At 51.4% G+C, this 24,425-nt stretch overlaps 9 protein-coding genes across 9 annotated transcripts; 6 read left to right on the top strand and 3 right to left on the bottom strand.

Annotated features, from left to right (window-relative positions):
• Nucleotides 1-57: 57 nt before the first annotated feature.
• M431DRAFT_2712 (hypothetical protein) lies at nucleotides 58-862 on the top strand (the record flags this gene model as incomplete). Its single annotated transcript, XM_024913950.1, has 2 exons — nucleotides 58-249; nucleotides 329-862. The coding sequence occupies 2 exons, from the start codon at nucleotides 58-60 to the stop codon at nucleotides 860-862; spliced, it is 726 nt and encodes a 241-aa protein (XP_024777302.1).
• A 402-nt stretch (nucleotides 863-1,264) lies between these two features.
• M431DRAFT_491859 (hypothetical protein) lies at nucleotides 1,265-6,562 on the bottom strand (the record flags this gene model as incomplete). Its single annotated transcript, XM_024916942.1, has 2 exons — nucleotides 1,265-6,362; nucleotides 6,423-6,562. 2 exons carry the CDS (start codon nucleotides 6,560-6,562, stop codon nucleotides 1,265-1,267), a joined length of 5,238 nt encoding a protein of 1,745 aa, XP_024777301.1.
• Nucleotides 6,563-9,267: 2,705 nt separating this feature from the next.
• Nucleotides 9,268-12,132, top strand: M431DRAFT_109205 (hypothetical protein). The gene is made up of 4 exons (XM_024911702.1): nucleotides 9,268-9,782; nucleotides 9,946-11,487; nucleotides 11,569-11,710; nucleotides 11,775-12,132. Exons 1-4 carry the CDS (start codon nucleotides 9,748-9,750, stop codon nucleotides 11,784-11,786), a joined length of 1,731 nt encoding a protein of 576 aa, XP_024777300.1. The 5' UTR covers nucleotides 9,268-9,747; the 3' UTR covers nucleotides 11,787-12,132.
• Nucleotides 12,133-12,739: 607 nt separating this feature from the next.
• M431DRAFT_77098 (hypothetical protein) lies at nucleotides 12,740-13,316 on the bottom strand (the record flags this gene model as incomplete). The annotated part of the gene is made up of 3 exons (XM_024922535.1): nucleotides 12,740-12,807; nucleotides 12,870-13,130; nucleotides 13,187-13,316. Coding segments are annotated over 3 exons (459 nt in total), but the record flags the coding sequence as incomplete, so codon positions are not given.
• A 2,035-nt stretch (nucleotides 13,317-15,351) lies between these two features.
• On the top strand, nucleotides 15,352-15,929 carry M431DRAFT_78103 (hypothetical protein; the record flags this gene model as incomplete). The annotated part of the gene is made up of 2 exons (XM_024922651.1): nucleotides 15,352-15,695; nucleotides 15,767-15,929. 2 exons carry the CDS (start codon nucleotides 15,352-15,354, stop codon nucleotides 15,927-15,929), a joined length of 507 nt encoding a protein of 168 aa, XP_024777298.1.
• Nucleotides 15,930-17,039: 1,110 nt separating this feature from the next.
• M431DRAFT_77338 (hypothetical protein) lies at nucleotides 17,040-18,254 on the top strand (the record flags this gene model as incomplete). The annotated part of the gene is made up of 1 exon (XM_024922561.1): nucleotides 17,040-18,254. One exon carries the CDS (start codon nucleotides 17,040-17,042, stop codon nucleotides 18,252-18,254), a length of 1,215 nt encoding a protein of 404 aa, XP_024777297.1.
• Nucleotides 18,255-19,215: 961 nt separating this feature from the next.
• Nucleotides 19,216-19,775, bottom strand: M431DRAFT_505190 (hypothetical protein). Its single transcript, XM_024918594.1, has one exon. It carries the CDS (start codon nucleotides 19,749-19,751, stop codon nucleotides 19,389-19,391), a length of 363 nt encoding a protein of 120 aa, XP_024777296.1. The 5' UTR covers nucleotides 19,752-19,775; the 3' UTR covers nucleotides 19,216-19,388.
• A 1,930-nt stretch (nucleotides 19,776-21,705) lies between these two features.
• M431DRAFT_505188 (hypothetical protein) lies at nucleotides 21,706-23,300 on the top strand. The gene is made up of 5 exons (XM_024918593.1): nucleotides 21,706-21,824; nucleotides 22,067-22,074; nucleotides 22,196-22,549; nucleotides 22,685-22,772; nucleotides 22,875-23,300. The coding sequence occupies exons 1-5, from the start codon at nucleotides 21,813-21,815 to the stop codon at nucleotides 23,229-23,231; spliced, it is 819 nt and encodes a 272-aa protein (XP_024777295.1). The 5' UTR covers nucleotides 21,706-21,812; the 3' UTR covers nucleotides 23,232-23,300.
• M431DRAFT_517258 (hypothetical protein) lies at nucleotides 23,272-24,323 on the top strand. The gene has a single exon (XM_024920326.1). It carries the CDS (start codon nucleotides 23,668-23,670, stop codon nucleotides 23,977-23,979), a length of 312 nt encoding a protein of 103 aa, XP_024777294.1. The 5' UTR covers nucleotides 23,272-23,667; the 3' UTR covers nucleotides 23,980-24,323.
• Nucleotides 24,324-24,425: the final 102 nt, after the last annotated feature.

Genomic DNA, 24,425 nt, shown 5'->3' with positions numbered 1-24,425 from the left:
GGACATCAACACACATTCTTTGAATATTTTTCTGGCTTCAATCTTTAATTATTTACAATGGCGTCAATTCGTCTGGCCAGACCGGCCGGTAGCTTCTGCAAACACCTAATTCCTGCTGCATCTCGTCCTCTCTCCACCAGCGCGGCCCTCCGAGCTACCACATCATCAACTCCCGAGAGCTCAGCCTCCGACTCTCCAAAGAAGCTCAAGCCGCTCACCCAAGAGCAGCGCGACTATCTCTCCTCCGCTGTAAGACCTCGCCCACCAGCAAGCACATACTCATAGCAATAAATCACCCAGCTAACCAAGACATCATCCTCTACTCCAGCTCCGAGTCAACCAGGCCGGCGAACTCGCCGCAACCCTCATCTACTCCGCCCAGAGCCCCATCATCGTCCGCAAGCACCCTCACCTCCGTCCCCTGATGGCTCACATGTACGACCAAGAGGCCGTCCACTTCTCAACCTTCAACAGTCTCATCCACAAGCACCGCGTCCGACCCACGGCTCTCTACCCGCTGTGGTCCGTCCTCGCCAGTGGCCTGGGCTGGTCCACCGCTATCATGGGCCGCGAGGCCGCCATGGCCTGTACCGAGGCCGTCGAGACTGAAATTGGCAATCACTACAACGAGCAGATCCGCTCCATCTTGGAAATGATCGCTGAGTGGGAGGCACAAGGATACGATGTCAGCGGCGAGATCAAGCAGCTGGTAGACACCCTACGTAGGATACGAGACGAGGAGCTAGAGCATCTGGATCATGCGGTGGAAAACGATGCCAGAAAGGCAGAACCCCATTGGCTATTGACAAACGTCATAAGGGCCGGCTGTCGTGGCGCGATATGGGTGAGCGAAAAGGTATAATTACCATGAATAGGCTTGCAGCATATTGTGCGTGTAAAAATAGTGCTAGGTATATATTATAGGTGTTTTGTGTAATATTATATATGAATCCATTATAGCCATAGGAAAGCACAAAGTTGAATGAGCCTTTGGCAGGTCATGAAAGTCTAAGACGACAGAATGGCAACGCTAGGTTGAATGGCTTTCAGTTTCCCCTTTTCCACGGTAATCAGTGTTCCCCGTTGTATGCAATGACTTCTCTATCCCGCTGAAATACATGAAAAATTGAACCACCCCTTCATCACTCACTGTACCGACCCATGAAGTAAAACAGGAAAATAAAGGTGAGAAAAATCGATTAATTACTGTAATGTGGTTAGCCTCGCCTCTTTTAGATATAGATCTGTTGACGCATGTCACTTACTAAATGGTAATAGGAGCCACTCCATCTACCTGGTAACCCCAGTTACCATTGTGCTCCTCTGTAAGTAGCCAATCGTATGGGAATTCGACTAGGTTTCCTTGCACCATCTCCAAGAGCTGCTCAGCCTCGACACGCGATGGCATTTCTTCAATCAAGAGTCCACGGCGGCTCCCCTTAGTGGTGGCTCGGCGACGACGCTTGACTGGTGCACTAGCAGCTGGCGCCAGAGGAGGAGCAGCATTAGTATCCCTGGATGACGGCTTCTCCAGGGTCGAGAAAGTCGGTCTACGGTCTCTGCTTTTGCTTCGCGAGACTGGCTTTGATGGAGAAGTGTCCATTGTAGGGAACGGCACTTCTCCTGCAGCATAAACAGGTGAGGGCGGTTCTAACGAGCTCTGGTTGTCTGTTGCTCCATCGGCAGGCGGAGGACGGAGAGCCAACTCTTCTCCGCTGCTGCCGCGTGAAGCCGGCTTCTCGTTTTCGTCGTCGCCGTCGCCCTCGGGCAGCTGAATCTTAGGTTGGTCGCTATGCTTTGGAACTGCTGCCTCGTCACCAGGGGTGCGCTGCCGGCTTGCCTCAGTTTCGTCAGTGGCAGATTTCCCCTCCATCATAGCACGGAACTTGACGCTGTAATCCATATATTCGCGGTATTCAGCCCAAGTGCCGACTTTGGAATCAGGCATGCAACGGAAAACTCTACGATAGAGCACTGTATTGTTGCGCGCAGACCGACCCCAGATTTCGTCCACAAAGGTGGGATCTAACGGATCTTGCATACAGTCCTTATCGATGAGAGCGGGCAGGATATCTGCAGCCAACGGATGGAACGGCTCGTTTGTTGGACGGCCTGTCTTGGGATCGATATGCGCAGGAGGGCCACCAATGTTTGTATCGTCAAGGACGGGCAAGGGCACCGCTGGTGCAGCTGAAGCCAGGCCAGGCTGATCAGCCGCATCTGCGCCATTCCTGCTAGCTGGGGGAAGAGGTGCGGTCGAGGTACCAGGCTCATCATTATGATTCTGGTGTGAATTGTGGTGACGGCGTGAAGTGGGAGACTGAGGGGCCTGGTGTGTCCCTGAGATCCGCTTCCCATCGTGTAAAAGGACCTCACGGCCATCAACTATAGCAGAATCTCGACCCTCATCTGTGCCCGACTTTTCTGCCGACTTCCAGTGGTCTGGGCCATACCCTGACAAATCCAACTGATGGCCCTTGTCAGTGACACGAGGGTCGGTCTCGGGCTCTTCTCCTTTCAATGAAGAGGAGTCAAGGTCTTGGGTGGCCTCCACTGTTGCCAGATCAAGATCATGGTTGAAGCTAGGCAAACGAAGATTATTAATTGGCAGTGGTGCACTCTTGGGGCTGGACATTTCGCCGACAGGCGTCGCGTCCTCCTCGTATATAGCGTCCATGTCCTGCTCAAAGGCGGCGTCTTCCATTTCCTCTGCTTCTCGCTCCTCCTCTAGGATTCCATCCACGTCGAGGCCAAGATGCTCTCGCATCAACCTCATCCGAAGAGTGTGGGCAAATCGGCCAACTCGGTAAGGCTTGCCGGCCATTTTGGACCACAACATGTCGGTGTCACGGACTATGGCGGCAACTTCTGAGTCTCTGCTGCCAAGCAAAGACCGTTCGTTGATATTCGCAGAACCAATCAGCGCAATCCTGTCGTCTACGACGATGGCTTTGGCATGGATATAGAGTTGCTCAGTTACAAGAGCCTCATTTCCCATTACTCCCCATTGCCGGAGCGAGTAAAAGTTAATATAGTCCTCGGGCTCGATGCCTGCGGCACGGAGGCGTCCAAAAATGGAGTTCTCTCCGCGGCAGATGCTCTTGTATTGGCACATGACAATCAATCGGACGCTGGTTCCTTCTTGTTCATCAACAGTGTTCTGAAAGCCGGGCATGAGAGGTATGATGATCACGCATCTCCAGTCTTCGCCATTCTTATGAGCACGAATGATGCGGTCAACCAGGGCATCTCCGATACGGTTGACGATCTTTGCGCCATATGCCTCTGTGCTCGTAATAAAAAACTGGTTCTCGATGTAAACAAAATGTTCGGATTCTTCAATCATGTGGACGTAGGCGGTTTGGATACTGTGTTCGGTATCATCAGTGCCCAAAGACCAAGTTGACGCGGACCGCAGCATTTGCACTTCACAAGTGCCTGTCAGCCCAAGAGCCTCGAGGTCTTCAAATTTCGCATCGGGAGGTGGCAACAAGAATGGCAGTGGTCTAGTTGGCTTTCGCCCTCGGCGAAGATAGTTCCACCGCTGGACAAAATGGCGAGTCAAGTCTCGGGCAGGCTGTCCGACGACCTGCATGGAAATGTCGTGCCATGGCATTCTAGGAACCTTGCCTCGGTCGTACATTTCCTCATACGGCTCGTGCAGGTTGAAAAAGTCCTGGACTCTCGGATTTGAATAATCTTTTCCGGGGAACAGCTGTACGTGCTCAGAGTCCTTGGGCATCTCGGATGGCTCGAATCCCGTCGGCTTATCGTCGACAATAGGGTGTTGCGGGCTGTCCCAGCGACCAAAGCAAAGGTCTATACCACCCAGGAACGCTACGTCGTGATCGACAATGCAGATTTTTTCGTGGTGAGCAAAGAAGAACTGGTTCTTCTTGAACTGGTTCGGGGATCGCTGAACAAAGATGTTTGGATGAAGATTGAGAAGCGAGAATTTGGTGTATTCGGAATCAATTGGGATGGCTGCTTCGACATTTCGATAGACAATCACAAAGACCTTGACGCCTTCTCGTGCTTTCTTTTGGAGTAGTCGATCCAGTCGCCATTTCTGGCTAATACACGCAGGTCGGCGCATATAGAGCTCGGGGCTCAGCCACCAGTCATGAATGTAGATGACGTCCCGCGCCATATTGATGGCTCTCGACACATTCCACATGTAATCACGCCCATCGACCAGCCACTGGGCAAAGACGCCAGACCGAACTGGTGCAAAGCTGTCAAACCGCTTCTTCTGGTACCAAAGTGTCTGCTTAAGCATTTCGTTGATTGAGTCCTCAAACTGTCGCATCACAGACTGGTAGCGCGAGAAGAGTCGGATTTTACGATCCGAGGTGCGCATTTTCAGCGTGTGGTGTTTCTCGGGAGATGGTTCCATATCCATTTCATCTTCGGCCTTCTTCTTCTTCTTGGAGCCAATATTTTTCAATGCCTTCCTCTTAGAAACAATGCTAAACTTGGTGTCGACGAGATAAACATCATAAATGTTCATGTTCTCGGGCGATTCCACACACACAATGTAACTCTGCCTAACGAGAAACCATTTTCGGCTGTGTCGAGCAATGACTTTTGCCGGTGTCAAAACACGGCGGAAATCGAGACCCTTTGACATTTGGAGGTGAAGGTAGCCCTCTTTCCCATGGTAACTTCCTTCGGCAGCCAGACGAACACCCAGGGCCGACAATTCAAGGAATCGACAAAGGCGATTGCTGTCAGCCCTAAACATGAGCCATCGAATCATCTCAGAGAGATACTTCTCCAGAATACGTCTTTGCTTCTCCACGTAGCGTAGCCTACGGGCCTCTTTATCGAGGCCAGCATTGCCTTCAGCCGTAGACATTTCACCTGCATCGGTGAAGCCGGTAGATCTTCGCCGCATGCCGAGGAAATTGCCACGGGACTTCTTTCTTGAGTGCTGAAAGGGTCCTTCACCCATATCCTCGGCAGCCGTCATCTCAGCAGCAGTCTCTTCGCCACGGCCGCTGGCCTGATCGGCCTGTTCATCGTCCTCACTTTCGTCTCCCTTGTTGCGAGCACCACGAAGGTAGGGGAACGCCGAATAGGGGAACTTGGGCTGCTTGGGACGGCCTCCGAGATCTTTCCCGAGCATGTATTTGTCGTTGTTCAGGGCAAATTTGTACCGGAAATGTAGGTTATAGATGTCCCTGATAGTTCTGATAACCAGCCAGTTCATTCGGCTCGGGCCGCTTCCGTACTCCAACTCGATTGTGAATATCCAGTGGCGCTCTTTATCATCATCCGGCATGGGCGCGCTGTCCTTGATCTTGAGCTTCAATTGCTCCAGTAGGACTGGGATCCTCTTATTCCCGTGCTCGTCCCGCTGAATCATGCTAGCGAGCATCAGAACAGCAGGTGCACCGGCTCTCAACTCGGCCATTAGTTCTGCAGATTTGTAGTAATCAAAACGATCCTCCTTCTTTTGTCGGAGCAGCTTTAGTGTACTCTTGACCTGCTTCCATTTCTGGGCGCCATAACTAGAGGCTCGCTCAGCTCGCTCTGACGTGAAGAAATGCTTCCTAGGGGTCAGCGCATCTCCGTCAGACATGCCTCCACCACCAAAGACAGTGATGCGTCGCGTATGACCGTTGCGCCGCCCGACGGCGGTAGAGTTGTCCAGATCCTCTACATCTTCATCCGGGGGGCTCATTGTAATATTCATCCAGGAATAGCCCCGTCTAAAGGGCTTTCGTCTCTCAGGAATCTCGCCATCAGACACAGCATGATCGGGCTGTGTCGTATCGGGCATGCTAGCCCGGCGCCTCAGCAGGCGATCATATGTGCTTAATGCATCTGGGTCGGCTGGAAACCGGCTGAGGTTTGGGAAGTTAGACACAGAGCCCTTCTTGAAGCGCCGGCTCTTTCGCTTGTTTTTCTTAACAGCACCAGGTATGGCGGCCTCATCTGCAGTTTCGACATCGGCATCGGCGTCAGATTGCTCTTCATTGAGAGCTTCCGGAATTCGAGTCGTTACTCTAGAGGCTGTAGGAGAGTTGGGGAACGATTGCGTGCCGAAATCGGATGGAAACGTCGGTCCATTCAGAGATTTTGGAGTCTGAGAGCCGGTATTGGCTGTAAGGGCTTTGATCTTGGACATGAGGCTTGTTCGGGACCGGGTCGGCGTATCAGGCTCTTCCAAAGGCACCGATCCCGGGGGTTGGAAATCAGGTTCAGCAAACTGGATGGTACGTCCTGCATCTGCCTGTAAGGTCTCTTGGGTACTAGAATCGAGTCCGGCCGGTATGTCTTGCTGTTTTGGTGGTGGCGGTGATTGGGAATTGGGAATTGGTTCTCCAGCAGCTAATGGATCGGGATGGCTCAACCCGCTATTCCAATAATCGTTGGCTGCTTTGGGGGAGGCTTCTTCGCCCAGTTGTTGCTCTGACGTATTGGGAGTTGCGGACAGCAGGCCATCGTTCGACTTTGGCGGCTGAAATCGGGGCTGTGATTCTGCGTTTGCTGGAGAGGGAGCGTCGGGAGTCCTCGTCATTGGCGAGACGGACTCGTCTTTATGTTCGGGAGCCATGGCGGCTTGCCAACAGCTCGAGGTTGGGAGAAGTAGGTCGGGGTCGTATGTGAGTTGTTAGGTGGCGGGTTTGGGGGTGGTGGATGGTGGATGTATATGTGGACTTGTGGTTTTACTACCAGAAGGTCATCATCGAACGCTGGAGCCACTGGGAAAGAGAAAATATCAATGGAAATTCCACAGCCAAATTGCAGTCCCGTCACGCAACCAGACAACCAGTGGGATGATGATTGTCGGGTGTGGTTGGAGGTTTTGCACGCGACGTTGTAGCTGCCGCAGAGGCCGAGGCGGAAAAGGGAGGGACGGTCAAGGCTCGTTGCCCCAAAGAAACAGAATGACGGCTGAGCAAACAAGTATCGTAGGGCATGTGATGAAGTCGAGATTGAATGCCGTAAACGAAGGAATAATTAACAATCCCACGAACAGCAGTAGCCGATTCACGTGGGGAAGAGAATGGTTGAGGCAAGCTCTTGCTGTTGCGCGGTGGTGACGATAATGACCGAATGACCACCTCCTTGGATTAAGTTGGTGGCAGGGGGCCTGGGGCGTTATCGATTAAGGCACGTTAGCGGTATCTTCAGCACCACCAGGAGAGATGCACGCGCCACATGGCAGGCTGTAGCACCTGGGCTGTACCTAAGGCAAGGTTATGTATGATGCCACCCATCCATCCAATACTTGATGAATTGAATACTAATTTGTATTACAATATACAGAGTCAATACTTTACACAATCCTCTGTTCTGCTGCAAATGCATTCTGGCATAATTACACGCTGCTTTTTCCTTTTCTCCTCGAGATTCCTATCATGAAGACCCTCTCATCAAATCGCCCGTACCAAGGTACCAGACAGGCCTAAAATACATTTTTACTTTCATCATTACCTGAGCGGCTTGGAATGCAGCACTCTATAATGTGGGAGCTTCCATAGCAACACCCAACCAGGCACCGTCCGAAAAGTTTGATTCAATTACCACCTCCCAGCCAACGCATAGGACCTCAGCACCACTAGGTAGTTATACCTGTGATATAATAGAGGCCTGTAATACATGCATTAGTTGAGGTATAATAAAACCTTGAAGTAAGCAATTACGGCTACCGGTTACGGTGGCGCAATTGTCTCTTCATTTATGACCTGCAATACGAAGTAAAATAGTGTAGCTTAGCAGTAAGGGTAAATTTACATGTAAGTGAGCGTATCGCAATAGGAATGAGCCTACTGAGAGATGTCGATATCGATGAGGATATTAACAGAGATATGATCTCATAGATGGCAGGCATTTACTTACAACCTTGGACAAGAGACAGCAAGATTGCATTCCTCTTAATGACCATTCTGTTCAGCCTGGATACATGCAGTGCTTTTCTTACATTGGGGCTCCCGGGTGATTGTGCTGATTAACAAGGTTCGAAGAATGGAGGCCGAGAGGGGAATAGAAACTCAAGATGTCAAGTACATAACAAGGTTTGCAAAAATAGCAGTGATAGGTACACGCTGCGCCATTCGATCAACTCTAGTTCCACAAGATGGAAGATGTGGTTGGGTCATGCAATGAGCTGCAGATGCAGTGTCTGCTCTGCATGGCCGAGGTAGATGAGCTGTTGATAGGTCCAAGAATAAGGCTGATGCTACCATGGCCCACTGGTCTACCAGTCAAGTTGGACTTGGTGTGTAGACTGTGGCATTTAAGGTTAGAACAACATATCCCTAAAATCGAGGATATTCTACAAAATGCAAGACGCGGTAGAATTGGATGATCAGTCATGAGGTTTGTACTATTCCTGCGAGTCATCCTTCTTCCGGACCTGCTGCAAGGTTGCGAGGGGAGAGAAACACCGCTATACTTACCACGCTCTGGCCGAAGACTTGATCTTTTCACCCCCTTTGAGAATAATCAGATCATCGATTTGGCTTTGACCAAGGAGCGAACGATAGTCAGAGGATCTTGTATTGAGTTACGCTTTACGCTTTACAACTTGGGAATCGGCGTCTCTACACTTTGGCCGTTGTAGGACCGCGAACAAACAAACATGGTCTTCCTTAGTTGGGAAGTACGGTGTAGGGGCCATATTATATCTGGCAAGTAGAGCTGGCTGAGTTCTTTGATGAACCCATTCTGACTGGCCAATGTGCATAAGGTATCCTGTTTTAACTCATGTAGGCTCAACTGCTAACTGAGAAATAAGGCATACAGACCATATCTTTACTATCATGAATGAGAAGACGAGTCTCTTCGCAAGCTCTAGGTGATCGATAGGCTGGAAGCCTCATCAAGACTATACTGTCAGGCACATCTTACTCATCCTCGCCATACCACATCTTCAACATAGCATAGTCTACTCAACCAATCCCTTAATGTCACTTAGTGTAGCATCTGTCGATCAAAGTATGAGCACAACGAGTGCATGGTCCGAGCCTTTCCGAGTTAAAGCGATAGTCATGTTGCTCTATTTGCCCCTTTGCAAAAATAAATAAATAGCTCTGCGTTTCTACGTCAATGTTGTTCGTATTGTGTGCAATTTATTACCTGATAGTCTCGTTTGAGACAATCTCACTGCAACTGCAGCAACCCCCTCCCTTCGTAATACGCGTATTGAGCCGCTGTAATCTTACCCTCTGCACCAATTATCTGACACTTTGGGATTCCGATCAAGAGTACGACACAGGGCCAATACGAATACGGCGCATCGCGGCGGAGATCTGGCAAGTAAAGGCGCTAAATGGCGAATTGGAGATCCATAAATCTTGTCCGATACCTCGTCCCGGCCACTTAAACTCAAGGGCCGAGTGAGAATCCCGCGTATTTCCACTGCGGCTATTTAAGCGGAAAGGCACCAGGTACCGCCGCGCGCTAATTTGGCTGCAGAGATACATCTCGGCGCCGCCTACCCCTGAAATCCCAGCTCGAACACCCCCGTCGCCCAGCGAGCCAATAGCGTTACATCACGATCCCAAAAAGTTCCCATCTCTGGCTTCTTCAACGCGGTGCGCGACAGAGCGCATTTTTCTGGTTTCTTGTCTTGTCTCCCACCGCTCCTCGCATCTGTAAGCGCTGCCCGTTCTCGTGGCGTGAGGAAATCAGCGGGCGTGAGTAACTAGCGATCTGCTCCAGAGCTGCTTAAGCAATTCTTCCATCGACACCTTCACTTCGCTAGAAATCTCGACAAAAGGGCAGCTCGTCACCATGGCGACCCGATATTCGCTGCGCCAGACTCCTCGGTAAGTGCAGCAAATGGCTGGTTTGCCCCTGAGATGCGAGATTGGAACAAGGTCGAGATGCTTGGTTACTCGAGTGCTCGGATCGCCTTGAGATCGCATCCCGAAATGATACACGCGCCGCGGCGTCCTGCGAGTAGAGAGGCGAATGCTAACCCCCGCCCAGGAAGAAGGAGCTCTTCGACGGCATGGTTGAGACGCCAAAGAAGCAGTCTTCGCGCGCTCGCCAGTCCTCACAGGCCCCCGAAGCCGCAGACATCGTAGAGTCTGTTGAGCCCGCCGCCCCTCGCGAACGCATCACCCGCCGTCGCACCGCCAAGTTCATCGAGAACTTGGATGAGGACGACATTAAGCCCCTCAATGGCACTGCCAACGGTCACGTAAATGGCCATACCAATGGCAGCGCCAACGGTCACGCCAATGGACATAGCAACGGTCATGCCAACGGCGCACCGAACGGAAAGGATGCGATCCACACAAACGGAAACTCTGAGAGTCACATGGTGGACGGCTGGAAGCCAGGCCAGGATCCCAAGATCGACTACTCGGGCGAGTTTGAATTCGGCGGCTCGATAGGCACCGGGTTCATGATGCTCTTTTTCCCCATCCTCATGTGGTACATGTGGGTTGGCGCCACCTTCTACAACGGCAAGTTCCCTTCTCGCACTCCCGGCCAGAGCTGGGCTGAGTTCGGAACTCATCTGGTCGACCTCGTCTGGACCAATGCATTCCCCCACTCAAAGGCATGGATTTGGTACTGGAGCTACCTCATCTTCGAGGGTGCATGCTACTGTCTTCTTCCCGGTGTCTGGGGCAAGGGCAAGCCTCTTCCCCACGCCGGTGGCAAGCAGCTCGATTACTTCTGCAACGCCTATGCTAGCTTGTACACTACGTTCGCCGTCCTTGGTGCTCTGCACTTCTCCGGCATCTGGCCCCTCTACACGGCCCTCGACGAGTTTGGTCCTCTGTTGTCGGTTGCCATCTGCAGCGGCTTCATTGTCAGCTTCATCGCTTACTTCTCTGCTCTGTGGAGAGGCAAGCAGCACCGCATGACTGGCTACCCCGTCTACGACTTCTTCATGGGCGCTGAGCTGAACCCCCGCATGTTTGGCATTCTTGACTTCAAGATGTTCTTCGAGGTTCGCATGCCCTGGTACTTCCTCCTGATTCTCAGTCTCGGTGCGGCTGCGCGTCAGTATGAGCAGTACGGCTACGTTTCTGGCGAGGTCATGTTCCTCGTCATGGCTCACTACCTTTATGCCAACGCCTGCGCCAAGGGCGAGGAGCTCATCATCACGACTTGGGACATGTACTACGAGAAATGGGGCTTCATGCTCATCTTCTGGAACCTTGCTGGTGTCCCTCTGTCTTACTGCCACTGCACCCTCTACCTGGCCAACCACGATCCCGCCACTTACCGCTGGAACCGTTATGCCCTGGTCGTCATGTACGGTGCCTACCTTTTCTGGTACTGGGTCTGGGACAGCTGCAACAGCCAGAAGAACCGCTTCCGTGCCATGGAGAAGGGAAACCTCATCAAGCGCAACACGTTCCCCCAGGTCCCGTGGCAAACCCTCAAGAACCCCAAGACCATCAAGACTCCTCAGGGCACCATCCTTGTCGACGGCTGGTATGGTCTTGCTCGCAAGATCCACTACACCTCTGACCTTTGGTTCTCCGTCTCTTGGGGTCTGATCACCGGATTCGAGTAAGTTATACTTTCCATGAGACGCACTATCCCACCAAGAGACTCATTTCGCTAACCTTTCGCTTTCTTTTCTACTTATAGGAGCCCCTTCCCTTGGTTCTACCCCGTCTTCTTCGGATGCATGATTGCCCACCGCGCGCATAGAGACATCACCCGCTGCCGCGCCAAGTACGGCGAAGCGTGGCTCGAATATGAACGACAGGTTCCCTATCTCTTCATTCCTGTAAGACTCCCTCTCCTTCCCCTTCTTCCTAGCTCTTTGAGACTTGTCCTAACACAATCCGCAGTACGTCATCTAAGAACAATTCGTTTCGTGACCGGGCTCCGCTTCTCCCGTACATATTAAAGAGTAATCTCTCTTGACAAGAGAGAAGAATTTCTAAATTTTCTTTTTTTCGGCAAAAGCATGTGATAGATATAATACAAAGGGCGACGCAAATGGGCCATGCTTATTCCCCATTCAGACGGGGAGGGAAAAACAACTGGAAGAAAGAAAACTTTGACGGAAAATGTTTTTTTAATAAATGATGTAAGACGATCAGATTGGGATTAGGGATCAAGAATTATCGACAAGACTTAATGTTTGTATCATGCAGTTTTAGGATGGATGGACGCAAAGATATTACTAGTAGCATTAATTAATAGCATATTATATGAAAATGGCGGGCAGAGTCTTGTTGTGATTGCGAATCCTATGTCAACAGGTAAATACAAGAACAGCGGTTTGATCTATTTTGCAGTCCTAGCAAATGATTCTCAATTTATGTGACTGCCTAGGCACTATTTGTCTTAAAGAAGCCTGTTTATACTTGATGATTTATCTCAACTTATGGCAATGCTGTAAAACAGACAGTAATTAAACGCCCTGTGAGATGGAGATATGGGAAATCAAGCTCCTGAAAGAGCATCTTAAGAAAACAAACAATGACAGATAAAAATTGAACATCTGCTTACACTAGACCCTTCACCTTCACCGTCTATGAAGAGAAAATTCACATCAAGAGCAAACGCATCCTGTCACTAGTGTACATATATAAGCCTCCTCCTACCGATCCATTACGCGACCTGCACTGCGTGCGAGGCCATGATTCTCCAATCCCAATCAACACGTTGCTCCATCCAGCACCATCATTTGACCCTGAGCCATCATATCGCAGCACTGACCAGAAACCATATTTCATACCAGATTTGACGACTCCCACAAAAGCAAATTTGTCAAGTTTTTCGGGGTAGCCTCATCTGTCTCGTTCTTCTATGCGCAGACAGCATCCTGGCTGGCCTTGGAGTTCATCAACAGAGCAACAATGAGACCGTACAGACCTGAACAGTAGGTTAGAAATCGTGTTGTTTGGTTTAGTGTTTGGATTAGGAAATGTGCATACCCAAGACTTCGGCAAAAATGAGAATCAGAATCATTCCGACGAAGAGACGGGGCTGTTGGGCAGTTCCTCGGACACCAGCATCACCAACAATACCGATGGCAAAACCAGCAGCGAGACCAGCGAGACCGACAGAGAGACCAGCACCAAACTGAATGAAGCCAGTGTAGAGAGGGAGATCCTGCTTGAGACCATCGGAGATCAGGACGGAAACGACGAGGCCGTAGATACCAATGATACCAGCCATAATAACAGGGACAATGTCTGGCTAGGAGGTTAGCGAGAAGTAGCGCGCATCGAGGATAAAAAGGGCGACTGACTCTTGACGATAAGGTCAGGGCGGAGGACACCCATGGCGGCAATACCAACACCAGACTTGGCAGTACCGTATGAGGCACCCAAGCAGGTGAAGACGATGGCGCAGGTGCAGCCCATGGCACCAAAGAAGGGCTGTGGAATTCGTTAGCGATTTGGTCCAGCATTTCGAAGATGTGACGGTGATTGCTTCGTTGTCATTGAGGATATTTCTCGGTGACGTCGCTGATTAGAGTGGGAACCGTGGGTGTTTACTGACCGCGTAGACGGGGCTATACAATCATCAAGTCAGCTCTAAGTTCTGGAGACGGTACAAAGACGCGGGAGAGGATGCAGATGCGGGAGGTTGCGATGATGCCGAAAGCTCCCAAGGATGCAATCCGAAGCTCCACGACGACGCTAGGGGGGGTTCTCAACGCGCTGACGCAACATACCAAAGTTCGGTGGCCATTGTGACGACGACGAGTTATCGAAGCGATAAAGACTATAAAGAGGCGAAATGAGGAGTGGTTGCTAGTGCTTGTGCGAAGCTTCCGGAGTCTGGCAGATGCGCGAGGGACGCTGTCGATGACTTGGCCTGCTGGGGCTTTAATATGTAGGTGGATGTTGAGATGGTTGAGGGTGCCAGTTCCGACGCCGACGCCTGGTTGGTAAGGTTTTGCTGCAGGCGGATTGCTGGCATTACATAATTCGGAGGCGGATAATTACCTCACCCGTTGGGCCTTTGTTTTGGTTGCTTATCCTAATGGGGCAATTGATTGCAGGTCAATTGGGAGAGCTGAAAGGGCAATCAGTGAACTCGTATTTTGCCAACAATATATGCTGAAAATATGTTTAACATTAAATACTGACGAGAGCTTCATTATTTATTACGATGCCTTCTTTATTAAATATTTTTCTCCTGTGAGTTTAAGCGCCGTCGTCGGTGATACACATCAACAATCGTATTACGCCTCTGAACACGGAACTATAAAGCGGGTGCCGAGCTTCAATACTAAAACTGCTCTGTGCTCCGAACCGAATTGCCCCCTTTGACGCAGCAGCAGTCGATTAAGCAGCGGCTATCTCTCCCTCTCCCTCCTTTCACGAGACGCAATCCATCTACAGCTCCGGAGCACCTGGTCGACAACACTGCCAGATCTGAAAACGGTAGTATTGAGCGATTAGAATGCCAAGTTCGGAGTGCAGATTACGACTCCGCTCCGTGCACGATAAATTCCCTTTAGCACGATAGGATTAGGTTATTTATTATAAGGCAGATTAGGTATATAGATTATAGATATAGATTGTGACGTCCCCAGTCGTATTCTCTCGGTGCAACTCCAAGCTTTGCCTCGTATGGTCAAACTCACTCCAGCGCGTGCTTGTTGCAAAACACAGGTAGGACAGAGAGAAGCTCTGTCAACCAACCGCTTCCCTTTTCCCCTTTCAATTACGTGGTCAATGCATAATATGGAATCGGATGCTAAGTGACAACTTCTCCAGCGGCCCCGTGAGCGTCACGGCTTGAAACTTTGAAACGCCAGGGACACGCGCTGCCCAATGAAAGCCAACTGTTTCCATCTTCATTCATCTCACAACTCTTTCATGCTCACAAAGGGCCGCCATGTCGGCGCTCGCATTGAATTGACAGGCCTACAGTTTATTACTGTACCTAAACATCCAGTCATTGGCAGTTATGGACCCAGAGCTTCAGCCACAACAGCGCCTCCCTGCGTCAACGAAACACTGAAACTAAGGCAAACTGACATTTGATGGAGCCCCTTGCACTGCGAACTGCCGTCCATGGCAGTTGGATCGACACACGCCTCTACTTTTTCTTCTCCTCTGCGTCCCAGTTTTTGTCCAACCTTGCTGTGCCTTTGTTTACGCGCGTTGATCCAGGGGCTTAATGGAGCTGCTTCCCACGTCATGCCTCGGAAACCCGTACAGTGTACCAGCAAACATCAACGTTGCATTCAAACGTTTCCACTGCCGTAGCTTCTCCTTCCTCCCTTTCAATCTAGTACTTAAAACCGTACTCTTCTCTTTTTCTCTTTCGCATCTATTTTATTCTTCCCGCCCGTAATACAATCTGCGAGTAACAAGACGTACCGAATTTACACATTTCGTAACGATGCGTTTCCAATCCCTCTCTCTCCTGGCTACTCTGCCATCCGCCATGGCTACAATGTCCGCCCTCTCGTACTCTGCTCCGCCAGAGCTCCTAGCTCAGGCTCAGAGCCAAAGTAACTGCAACCTCCCCCCAGGTTTTCAGATCAAGGACTTTACGGCCAAGTCGAACGAAACCGGCCCGGCAGCCTCATTGACGGCATATAACTTCACCTTTGTGGACCAGACGACGAGCGTTACCACCAACTGCCAGTTTAACTCGAGCTCTGTTTCCACCACGCCTCCAGGTTTGACGCCTAGGTTTGCCTGCGACAAGAGCGGTATCAGCGGTGTCAAGTTCATCTGGGACAACACGAGAAGGCAGTTGACCATGGTTGAGAGGATCTGCCCTAACACTAGGGGGTATGTTGCATATCAGACTCGTCATGTTATTATAGGCCTGTTAAAGTATACTGACATTTCAACAATTACAGTGTTCCTACGTACGAGGTAGCCGGTACAGCGACCATTTCCTTGTCTTGCCCTTCAACGTCGGGAACTTGCACAACGAATTCGACCAGTATTGATGGAAAGTTCACCGCGCTGGACCCCGTAACAGATCCCACTCGGGTCAAGGTCAAGTACTGGGTGAGCTAGATGCCGAGATGGGACATTAGAAGACGGCGGTATCAAAATTTGGAGTCATTGTTTAATAGATACATTGTATCTACGCATTGGAAGGATACAGGGCATAGACGGATGCAACAGGACATTTCTATTGGCGTTGTATTGTAGACGGTAAAGGAGAAGAAAAGGGCTACTGGAGCCGCCATTAATTATCATTGCTACTATTACCTGTCCATCCACGAGACGTCATTTCTCTACTAACAGATCCATATCATAATGCTATCCGGCGAATGCTGACTATAATCTTTATGAAAATTCTCCAGCAGAGCGGGAGCTGATAGCCCGAGTCAGTCTATATAATGCCGAGGCCAGTCTGCGCGCGGACATTCAATAGTTTCCTCTAGTGGCAGCAGTGGACAAACGAAAAACTACAAATTATCAAATAGTGCCTTAATATCTCTTTACAATAGCACTCGTACCTGCATAAGCATCTAAGCCTCTATTTCTCAGTGAATCAATGATCAACATATTTGTATATTTGGTGCCTCTGGTCATGTTGCTCTCACTGCAGCTTTCTAAGGTTTGATGCCTCATTCTTGTCCACCGCCTGAGGGAGTTAGCCGCCATCCCGTTTTAGCACGTCTCCAGCGCTCTGCCAGCTAACCGTACAGGGCTCAGCGACCCCAGATTTTGCCCCATCTGCAAAGTGCCGCCTGCAAACTTACCTACTTAGCTGCCCTGGCACCGGGCCCCGCCGAATTGTGCATGCCCACCTCGTGATCTCGCCCAGCTTGCCACTGGGTTCATGAGACCAAGTCAGCCAATGTCTCGCCCAATTCACTTCCATCTTGCAAAGGAGCAGCAGCGAATCGTGAGATTACAAAAGGCAGTTCAGCTGGGTGCGCGTCCCCTCTTCGCCAGCGGTTACACCAAAGCTGCTTTTCTCTCGCCACTCAGCGTCTCGCTCTCCCTTGCGTCCTTACGTCAGGGCCGGATCCGAAAAGCATCGCGATTGGTAGCCGGTTTTGTTGAGCTGAGACGAAGCGGCGCTCTCCTTGCTAGCATCTGGGCATTTCTGCCAGCCCCCATGCCGTCTTCCTTCTCCATGATCTGATCATCGCCAGCGAACGAATTTGAAAAATGGGGTGGACATTTCTGGGCCGCTTCGGGCTGTTGCTGCTTGTACAGCTCGCCGCTGCTGTCTTTGTCGAGGCCGCTTACATCAATCAACAAGAACCGTTGGGCGTCAAAGAGCCAGCGGCTGTTTCGACCATCCCCGTGTCCCTGTTCGCGGATCTCGAACGACTGGCGAGGCTCGTTGACGTCTCATATTGCCTCGGCACTACGGGCATTCGCAAGCCGTTCCAGTGCGTCTCTCGATGCGATGAATTCCCCAATGTGACGCTGGCCTCTACGTGGAGCACAGGCTTTCTCTTCGGCGATAGCTGTGGGTTCATCGCAGTCGATCACGGCTCGGACCAGCAGCGTCAAAACGATGTGCTTATAGGAGATGACGAGCAAGGCGCCATCGTAGTTGCGTTCCGTGGGACCTACAGCATCACCAATACCATTATTGACCTCAGTACCATGCCGCAAAAATATGTGCCATATCCGTCGCCAGATCACGGAGGAGAATTACCAGAAAAGCCTAGCCATGAATGCACAAATTGCACCGTACACAGTGGGTTTCTCGAATCCTGGAAGAGCGCTCGAGAATCGGTTCTGCCAGAGCTCAAGGCACTCCGAGCCAAGTATCCGTCTCACCCCATTCATCTCATCGGTCACAGTCTTGGAGGCGCCGTGGCTTGTCTTGCGGCACTCGAACTGAAAGTGTCGCTTGGCTGGGATGATGTGACAGTCACCACGTTTGGAGAGCCTCGTGTCGGCAACTCTGAGTTCGCCCACTTCGTTGACGACGTGTTTGACCTCGACGGCATCATTGACCTTGAAAAGAGGACCTATCGACGAGTTACCCACGCCGACGACCCAGTGCCCTTACTTCCACCGGGCGAGTTTGGTTACCAGTCGCATGGCGGCGAGATATTCATCTCCAAGTCTGCCCTCTCACCATCTGAGACGGATGTCCAGCTATGCGTCGGCGACGCAGATCCTAATTGCAGTGCCAGAGATGACAGCTCGGTGGAAGGTCTGCTCAATCGCCTTCTCCATTTCTGGGGAACGACTGCCTCCTTGGAAGAGTACACTGAGAGGATGAGCTTCCCGGCGCGGTTCAAACTGTGGCAGCTGTTTTTTGCTCATCGAGATTACTTCTGGAGGCTCGGACTATGTGTGCCCGGCGGCGACCCTACAAACTGGGGCCGGCCTCCGTATGCGCCTCATGACGAAGAGTTGTGAAGTCGCGCAACGATTCATGAGCGTTTTGTTTAATAGGAAACTAGTATATATGAGGAGCGGGCTATAATAAGATGGGGGTTGGATATCAATGTCCATTATGGGAAGCAGGCAGAGTACATAATATGGGGCTTGGGGAGCGAGCATAAACATGATGAAACGATACCTACCTAGCTAAGAATTCCTTTAAACATGCTGAATACCATTATCGCATTATTGCTTTTGTTGAAACATATTCTACTAGACAGATCTTATGGCACTGTGAAGGTAATACGCCAAGGATGCTAAGAGTGGATGAAGCGTCGAGAGTAGAGAAATCTCCTCAGACTATGCTTATTTTGCTTCCCTCTTCTCTCATTCGACCAAAGGCGGTATCGGCACTTACAGATACTGCCTTGCCGAGCGTGCAGGCTTCCACATTGATCGTCATTATGTGGAGGGAGGGCGGCAGAGAAATGCTGCTCTGCCATGTGACACGGCCCAGGTATCAACGACACCATGACGATGGGCATCACTGTGCCTCGACGTCCTTGTGCGCTTCAAGGCGTGTACAAGTAGGTATCCAAGGACTTTATAGCATTATATATACGAGTATTAGTTCATACATTAATAGCGGCATCCGCAATTTATTGAACGCCTGGAACCGGGACCACAGGCTCCTCTTGCAGCCAGGATGCTTGATGGCAACTCTAATCAGATCGCAGCGCCAAGGACGGATTCGCAAAGGCAGTTCTGGGCGAATCCGAAATGGTGGGGGTAACTCATAAGGTGTGTGCCGGGAGGGGCATTTGTGGCACCTGTGACTGGTGATTTGCTCGCGACTTGGACGTCCATGAGAAAAAGCTGGATGGGCGGCCGTGATGCCATTGGCCTGCAGAGAATACATCGAAGCCTGTACTGTACTTGTGCGACAGACAAAGCTGTACCGCCACGCGATGGCGATAAGAGAGGAGGGGAAAAGGGGGAGCGAGTGAGTCACGGACGGGAGCTGACCACAGCCACAGCAACGCGTTATTTGCCAGTCTCTCTCTCCCATGTCCATGGCAAAATAGCAGCATGAACGAGAATAGAGCGTCAGGGGGTTGTTGGAGGGGGTAGGCTGTGGCATCATGTGAACAAGCAGAACACACTTGAGTGTCATCCCTGAAGGCCTGCACAGAAGTTTGAAGAAGGATGCTGGAAATCGAGTTTGCCAGTCCAAGGCAAGGCAAAGGCAAGGCAAGGCACGGGGAGGACGGAGACAAGCGAGATACGGAGAAGGAGGTAGGCCATGCATGCATTCCCGTGCTTTGGGACGGATCGGCTGGTGTAGAAAGGGGCCACTAGTCGACTAGGTTGCCAGTACGTGAGAGCTTGGGAGCCGCATCGTCCCTGCAAAGAGCAAGTACGAGTACAATCCAAGCATGTATCATGGACGAGGAGCGTCGATACCTCATGGATATTCTGGTATCCGTAGGAGGGTATACCAGAGATGTGGACATGTGGGTGAAATACAGGCATATAGGTAGTAGCACCCAAGCAAAGCATCACATCACCACGGGTCTGCTTCATGTCTTGATACCAGACCCGTGGCGTACCGCGTCCAAGGTGGAGGCAGAAAGCGGAAGATGCATCAGAGACAAGCGTTGGACCGACGTGGCCAGCGGGGAACGATTGGGAGCAGAAGAAGGGAGCACATGCCTCGGCCGGGGTGTGCCGAAGACACATCCAGCATTCTTGCAGTCTTCATCACTTGCTTCTGTATGGACGGGGAACAAGAGCAAAGCCTCCGTGCGCTTTCTGGAGACAAGCCGCACTAACACGTAGTCGCCGTGTGCTTAGACAGTTGAGCTGTTACTAGCAACGGGATCTGCTGGGACGGACCACTTTGCCTGCTAGCCCCCAAGCGGGCGGGTTTCGTGGGTTCGACTCCATTCCTGGAGGGAGGGAAAGGAAAAAGGAAAACAGCACAGTCCATACGGCGTACTCCGCGTGGTAGTCCGTACAGGTAGGTACAAAGGCAACGGAAATTTTCCTCGTCTCTCTCGAGGCCCGGCGCTCTGTTATCGGAGTGGAGGGAGTGTGGATCGCCAGTCCCAGATGGAACGATGACTGACCGACAAGTCAACGCTGGCTTGAGTCCTAATAAGCCAATTCACAGCCCCCTGGCCACGTTATGACGCCTTTCCGGCAGGCTAGGAGACAAGGCGCTGGTTGGACAGCAGCACCAAGAAGAGAAGAAGACGGACAAACAGACAAAGCAAGATACTAAGGTACCGACAGCTTAGCGCCGAGAGCAGCAAATAAGCTGGACGGGCCCAATGAGGTGATGTGAGAGTTGCCCTTTGATGAGTGTCTCATGGCAAAGCGGGACTCTGATCACTCGGTAACCCTTTTTTTTTCCCGCCCAAAGAACCAGACAGAAGCCCCGCCCTCTTGGCAGCAGGGAAAAGAACAAATAGGGCTGTACATGGCCCGGAGAGTACCTGCAAAGTACGGAGTACCACGTCCATGGAGGTTCAATCGAATTAATGCGTTTCGTCAATACCATCCATACCTTGGATATAACGCCGGCCAACTCAGCATTTCAACCACAGCGTTGGTGCCATTATGTTAGTCCTACCTTGCCTGCTAAACCCGCTTGATAAGGTCGTCGGTAGGCGGTACATGGACGTGAGAGAGAGACGCTAAGAGCCCTCCTCTGGGCGATGGGAAACCAAAGCTTGGGAGAAGGAGATAAAAAAAAAGGAAAAGAAAAAAGAAGAACAGAGCCCCTTACCTGACGTGTTTGTTGTACCGGAGACATTCAGCATTGATGGCAATGCTCCTTAAAGGTACCTGGCAGTCACGTACAAGGTACCAGAAGCTAAAGACAAGTACAGGTAATTAAGAGAGCTTCTCAGCATCAATGCGCCAATTTCCAAGTGCAAATTCCGTGTTTTTATGTGTGTAACAGTTACAGTGGTGCAGCAAAAAAGAGGATAGGGTGAGGGATAGGGCCAAGCTGAAGTGGCAGAAGCTGGATGTGTGTCCATCTCTCGAAGGAGCTGTGCTTTGCCTCCCGATCTGCTCTGCTTGTGGTAGCTCCGGGTACTTTGTACAGCATGTGCACAAAGCAGCCAATATCAAGTACGGAGTCTATACCTGGTAACCAGGCAACCAGTTGTCGTACACCCAGGTACCGCGCGAGTACCATTCTATCGAATCACAAGTCAAACGCTGCTAGAGATTGCCTTAGTGCGCTGTGTCGGGCCAGCAGCGCCTAGGGGCGGGGTGCGCCAGGCGGCTGGCTAGGCCTAGCAGGCCCAAAGGCGAGCCAACTCCACTGCAAGCTGGCGCTCTCATCACCTGGCAGTGGGCACTGGCCCAGCACAGCGCTCCAGGCTCCGCCCCGAGAACCCCCAAACCCCAAAACCAATTCAAATCTCAATCCACAATCAAAATATAAACACTCTTCTCGCCCCATCCTCAACCGCATCCCACCTCAGACACCCGCATCATCCTTTTTTCTGCCACCAACGACTCCGCAACCGCACGCCTCTTCTCCCCTTCCAAGCATCACATCACAGACTATCAGTCACCATGGCCACCGAGGTACGTCAACTCCTGCGTAGCTGCTGTCGCTGCTCCGACCGCCGCTTTCCGCCTTCTCCTCTCCCCCTCGTTCACGCAACCCCTCAGCCCGCCTCTTTGCTGCGAGCTGCGCGGCTTCGGCCACGCGCGGACGAGCCCAGAAACCACATGCAAATTCCATCCTCGTCCGGCCTCGCCCGGCCAAGCCCATCATTTTCTCTGCTCCCTTTCTGACTTTGAACGCAATGCTAACTTCTTACCAGCGTGAAAGGTTTGTCCAACAGCTGGCCCCGTGACCCCACTAACCTCTCATGACGAGAATCCAAACACCTCTCCCCCCCTTTTTTTGCATGCTCGAACGCAACGGGCTGACCGAGCTTTCCAACAAACAGCAAGACCTTCCTGGCCCGCCTCTGCGAGCAGGCCGAGCGCTACGATGAGATGGTTACCTACATGAAGGAGGTCGCTCAGCTGGGCGGTGAGCTCAGCGTCGACGAGCGCAACCTCCTCAGCGTCGCCTACAAGAACGTTGTCGGCACCCGCCGTGCCTCGTGGCGCATCATCTCCTCCATCGAGCAGAAGGAGGAATCCAAGGGCTCTGACAAGCACGTCTCCACCATCAAGGAGTACCGCAGCAAGATCGAGCTCGAGCTCGAGAAGGTTTGCGAGGATGTTCTCGATGTCCTGGACAAGAGCCTCATCCCCAACGCCGCCACCGGCGAGTCCAAGGTCTTCTACCACAAGATGTATGTTTTGATTTTTTTTAATCCATTCCCCTCGTTTGCACTCCGATGCTTGGGTTTCAATTTTTTTTTCGCCCAATCATGTTTCAGCTCGCATATTTCGAAATTTTCAGAAGCTAATGCAAATCGCTCTGACAGGAAGGGTGACTACCACCGCTACCTTGCCGAGTTCGCCTCTGGCGAGAAGCGCAAGGTCGCTGCCACCGCCGCTCACGAGGCCTACAAGGTATGCTGATACATGCGTTTGCCTGCCTGCCTGCCTGCCTGCACCAATAGGGTGGAGAGCCGCAGGTAGATTGGAACTGGTGATACTGACGATGCCCCGCAGAACGCTACCGACGTTGCCCAGACCGAGCTGACTCCCACTCACCCCATCCGCCTGGGTCTCGCCCTGAACTTCTCCGTGTTCTACTACGAGATTCTCAACTCTCCCGACCGTGCTTGCCACCTTGCCAAGCAGGCTTTCGATGATGCCATCGCCGAGCTCGACTCTCTCTCTGAGGAGTCTTACCGCGACAGCACTCTCATCATGCAGCTCCTGCGTGACAACCTGACCCTGTGGACTTCATCCGACAGCGGTGAGGCCGAGCAGGCCGGTGAGGCCAAGAAGGACGAAGGTGAAGCTTCCAAGCCTGCCGAGGAAGAACCCAAGGCTGAGGAGCCTGCTCCCGAGGCTACTTCCTAAATCCTTCTTACCTCAACCGCGCTTAAATCTCGGCATAAGAACCGAGGGAGTTGTTTCTCGTTTTTTTTTTATATCTGAATGCTCTCGCCCTCCTCTACACATGGCGATAGATGGAATCATGTTGGAGGCTGGCCTAGCCGACGCAGCACCGGTACGCAGTGCGTTGCTTCTCTGGTTAATGGGGAGAGTGGTCATGGAACTTCGGATTTTCGGTTTAGGGACAGGAGAGGCGAGTGGCGCAGGGTGCTTGTCCGTCATCACCTGTTGACGGATCCTTTGTTTGGTGTTCGCTGCTAAATGACGGGCACTTCTGTTGCCTCTTTTTTTTCACTCCACCCCCCGTCTACCCAATTTGCCCGGTATCTGTTCCCCTGTTCTGTTTTTTGACATTACCACCTACCTAGTTTACATCTGGTCCCGTTTTTGGCGGATCGCTATGGAAATGTTGTCTCCCCATTGTCGTTGTTTCCTGCACTTTGCTTGTTTTCGTCTTTTCCCCTCGACCCCTCTTCACAGTGGTTTTGTCTCGTATGTTGGACTCGTGTGTGTGCCCCGCAGAGAGAGGAAAAAGGAAACTGTGTATTTGCCCCCCCGCCTTCAAGATTTCTACAGCAGCAACCCCTTGAAAAAATGGCAAAAAGAAATTCCAATCCAAATCCAAGTTGATCCTTGCTTTTGTAGATGTAGATATAGTTGTGATGTCTCTTCGTTCCAACCAATTTTGGTACTCATTACCTACATGCCTTGATAACTACCAGCTTTAGTAACTGTTGCTAGAGGTAATCTCGCAAGAGCTCTGCCAGCTTGGTTTGCTTGCTCAACCTCGGCATGGCTTGATTGATTGGACCTCTCAAACCTCTCAACCTCTCAACCTCTTCTTCCATTACCTAAACCTAGCAGAGTTGCCTTGCACCCTCAACTCACAATTCGTCGCCACAGTTCCAGTTCCAGTTTCCCCCTCCCCCCAGTGCTATCATCCCATGGCTGTCATTCGCACGATATAAAAGCTACTTCATCGCCATAGGAGAACAAGCCGTAAGCATCTGGTAGCCCGTACAGTATCAAAGAAGAATGTACAGTATAAAAAACAAGCCCAACCCCTCTTATAATAGAAGAGAATCAACCCCTCTTTCTTCAAGAGAAGCAGAGGCGCAAAAGCTTAACGGGAACTAGACAGAATTTTTTCACGTCACC

Source organism: Trichoderma harzianum (assembly GCF_003025095.1).
Source record: "Trichoderma harzianum CBS 226.95 unplaced genomic scaffold M431scaffold_3, whole genome shotgun sequence".
NCBI lineage: Eukaryota > Fungi > Ascomycota > Sordariomycetes > Hypocreales > Hypocreaceae > Trichoderma > Trichoderma harzianum.
The sequence above is the reverse complement of the archived record's forward strand: the minus strand, read 5'-3'. Positions and strand labels throughout refer to the sequence as shown.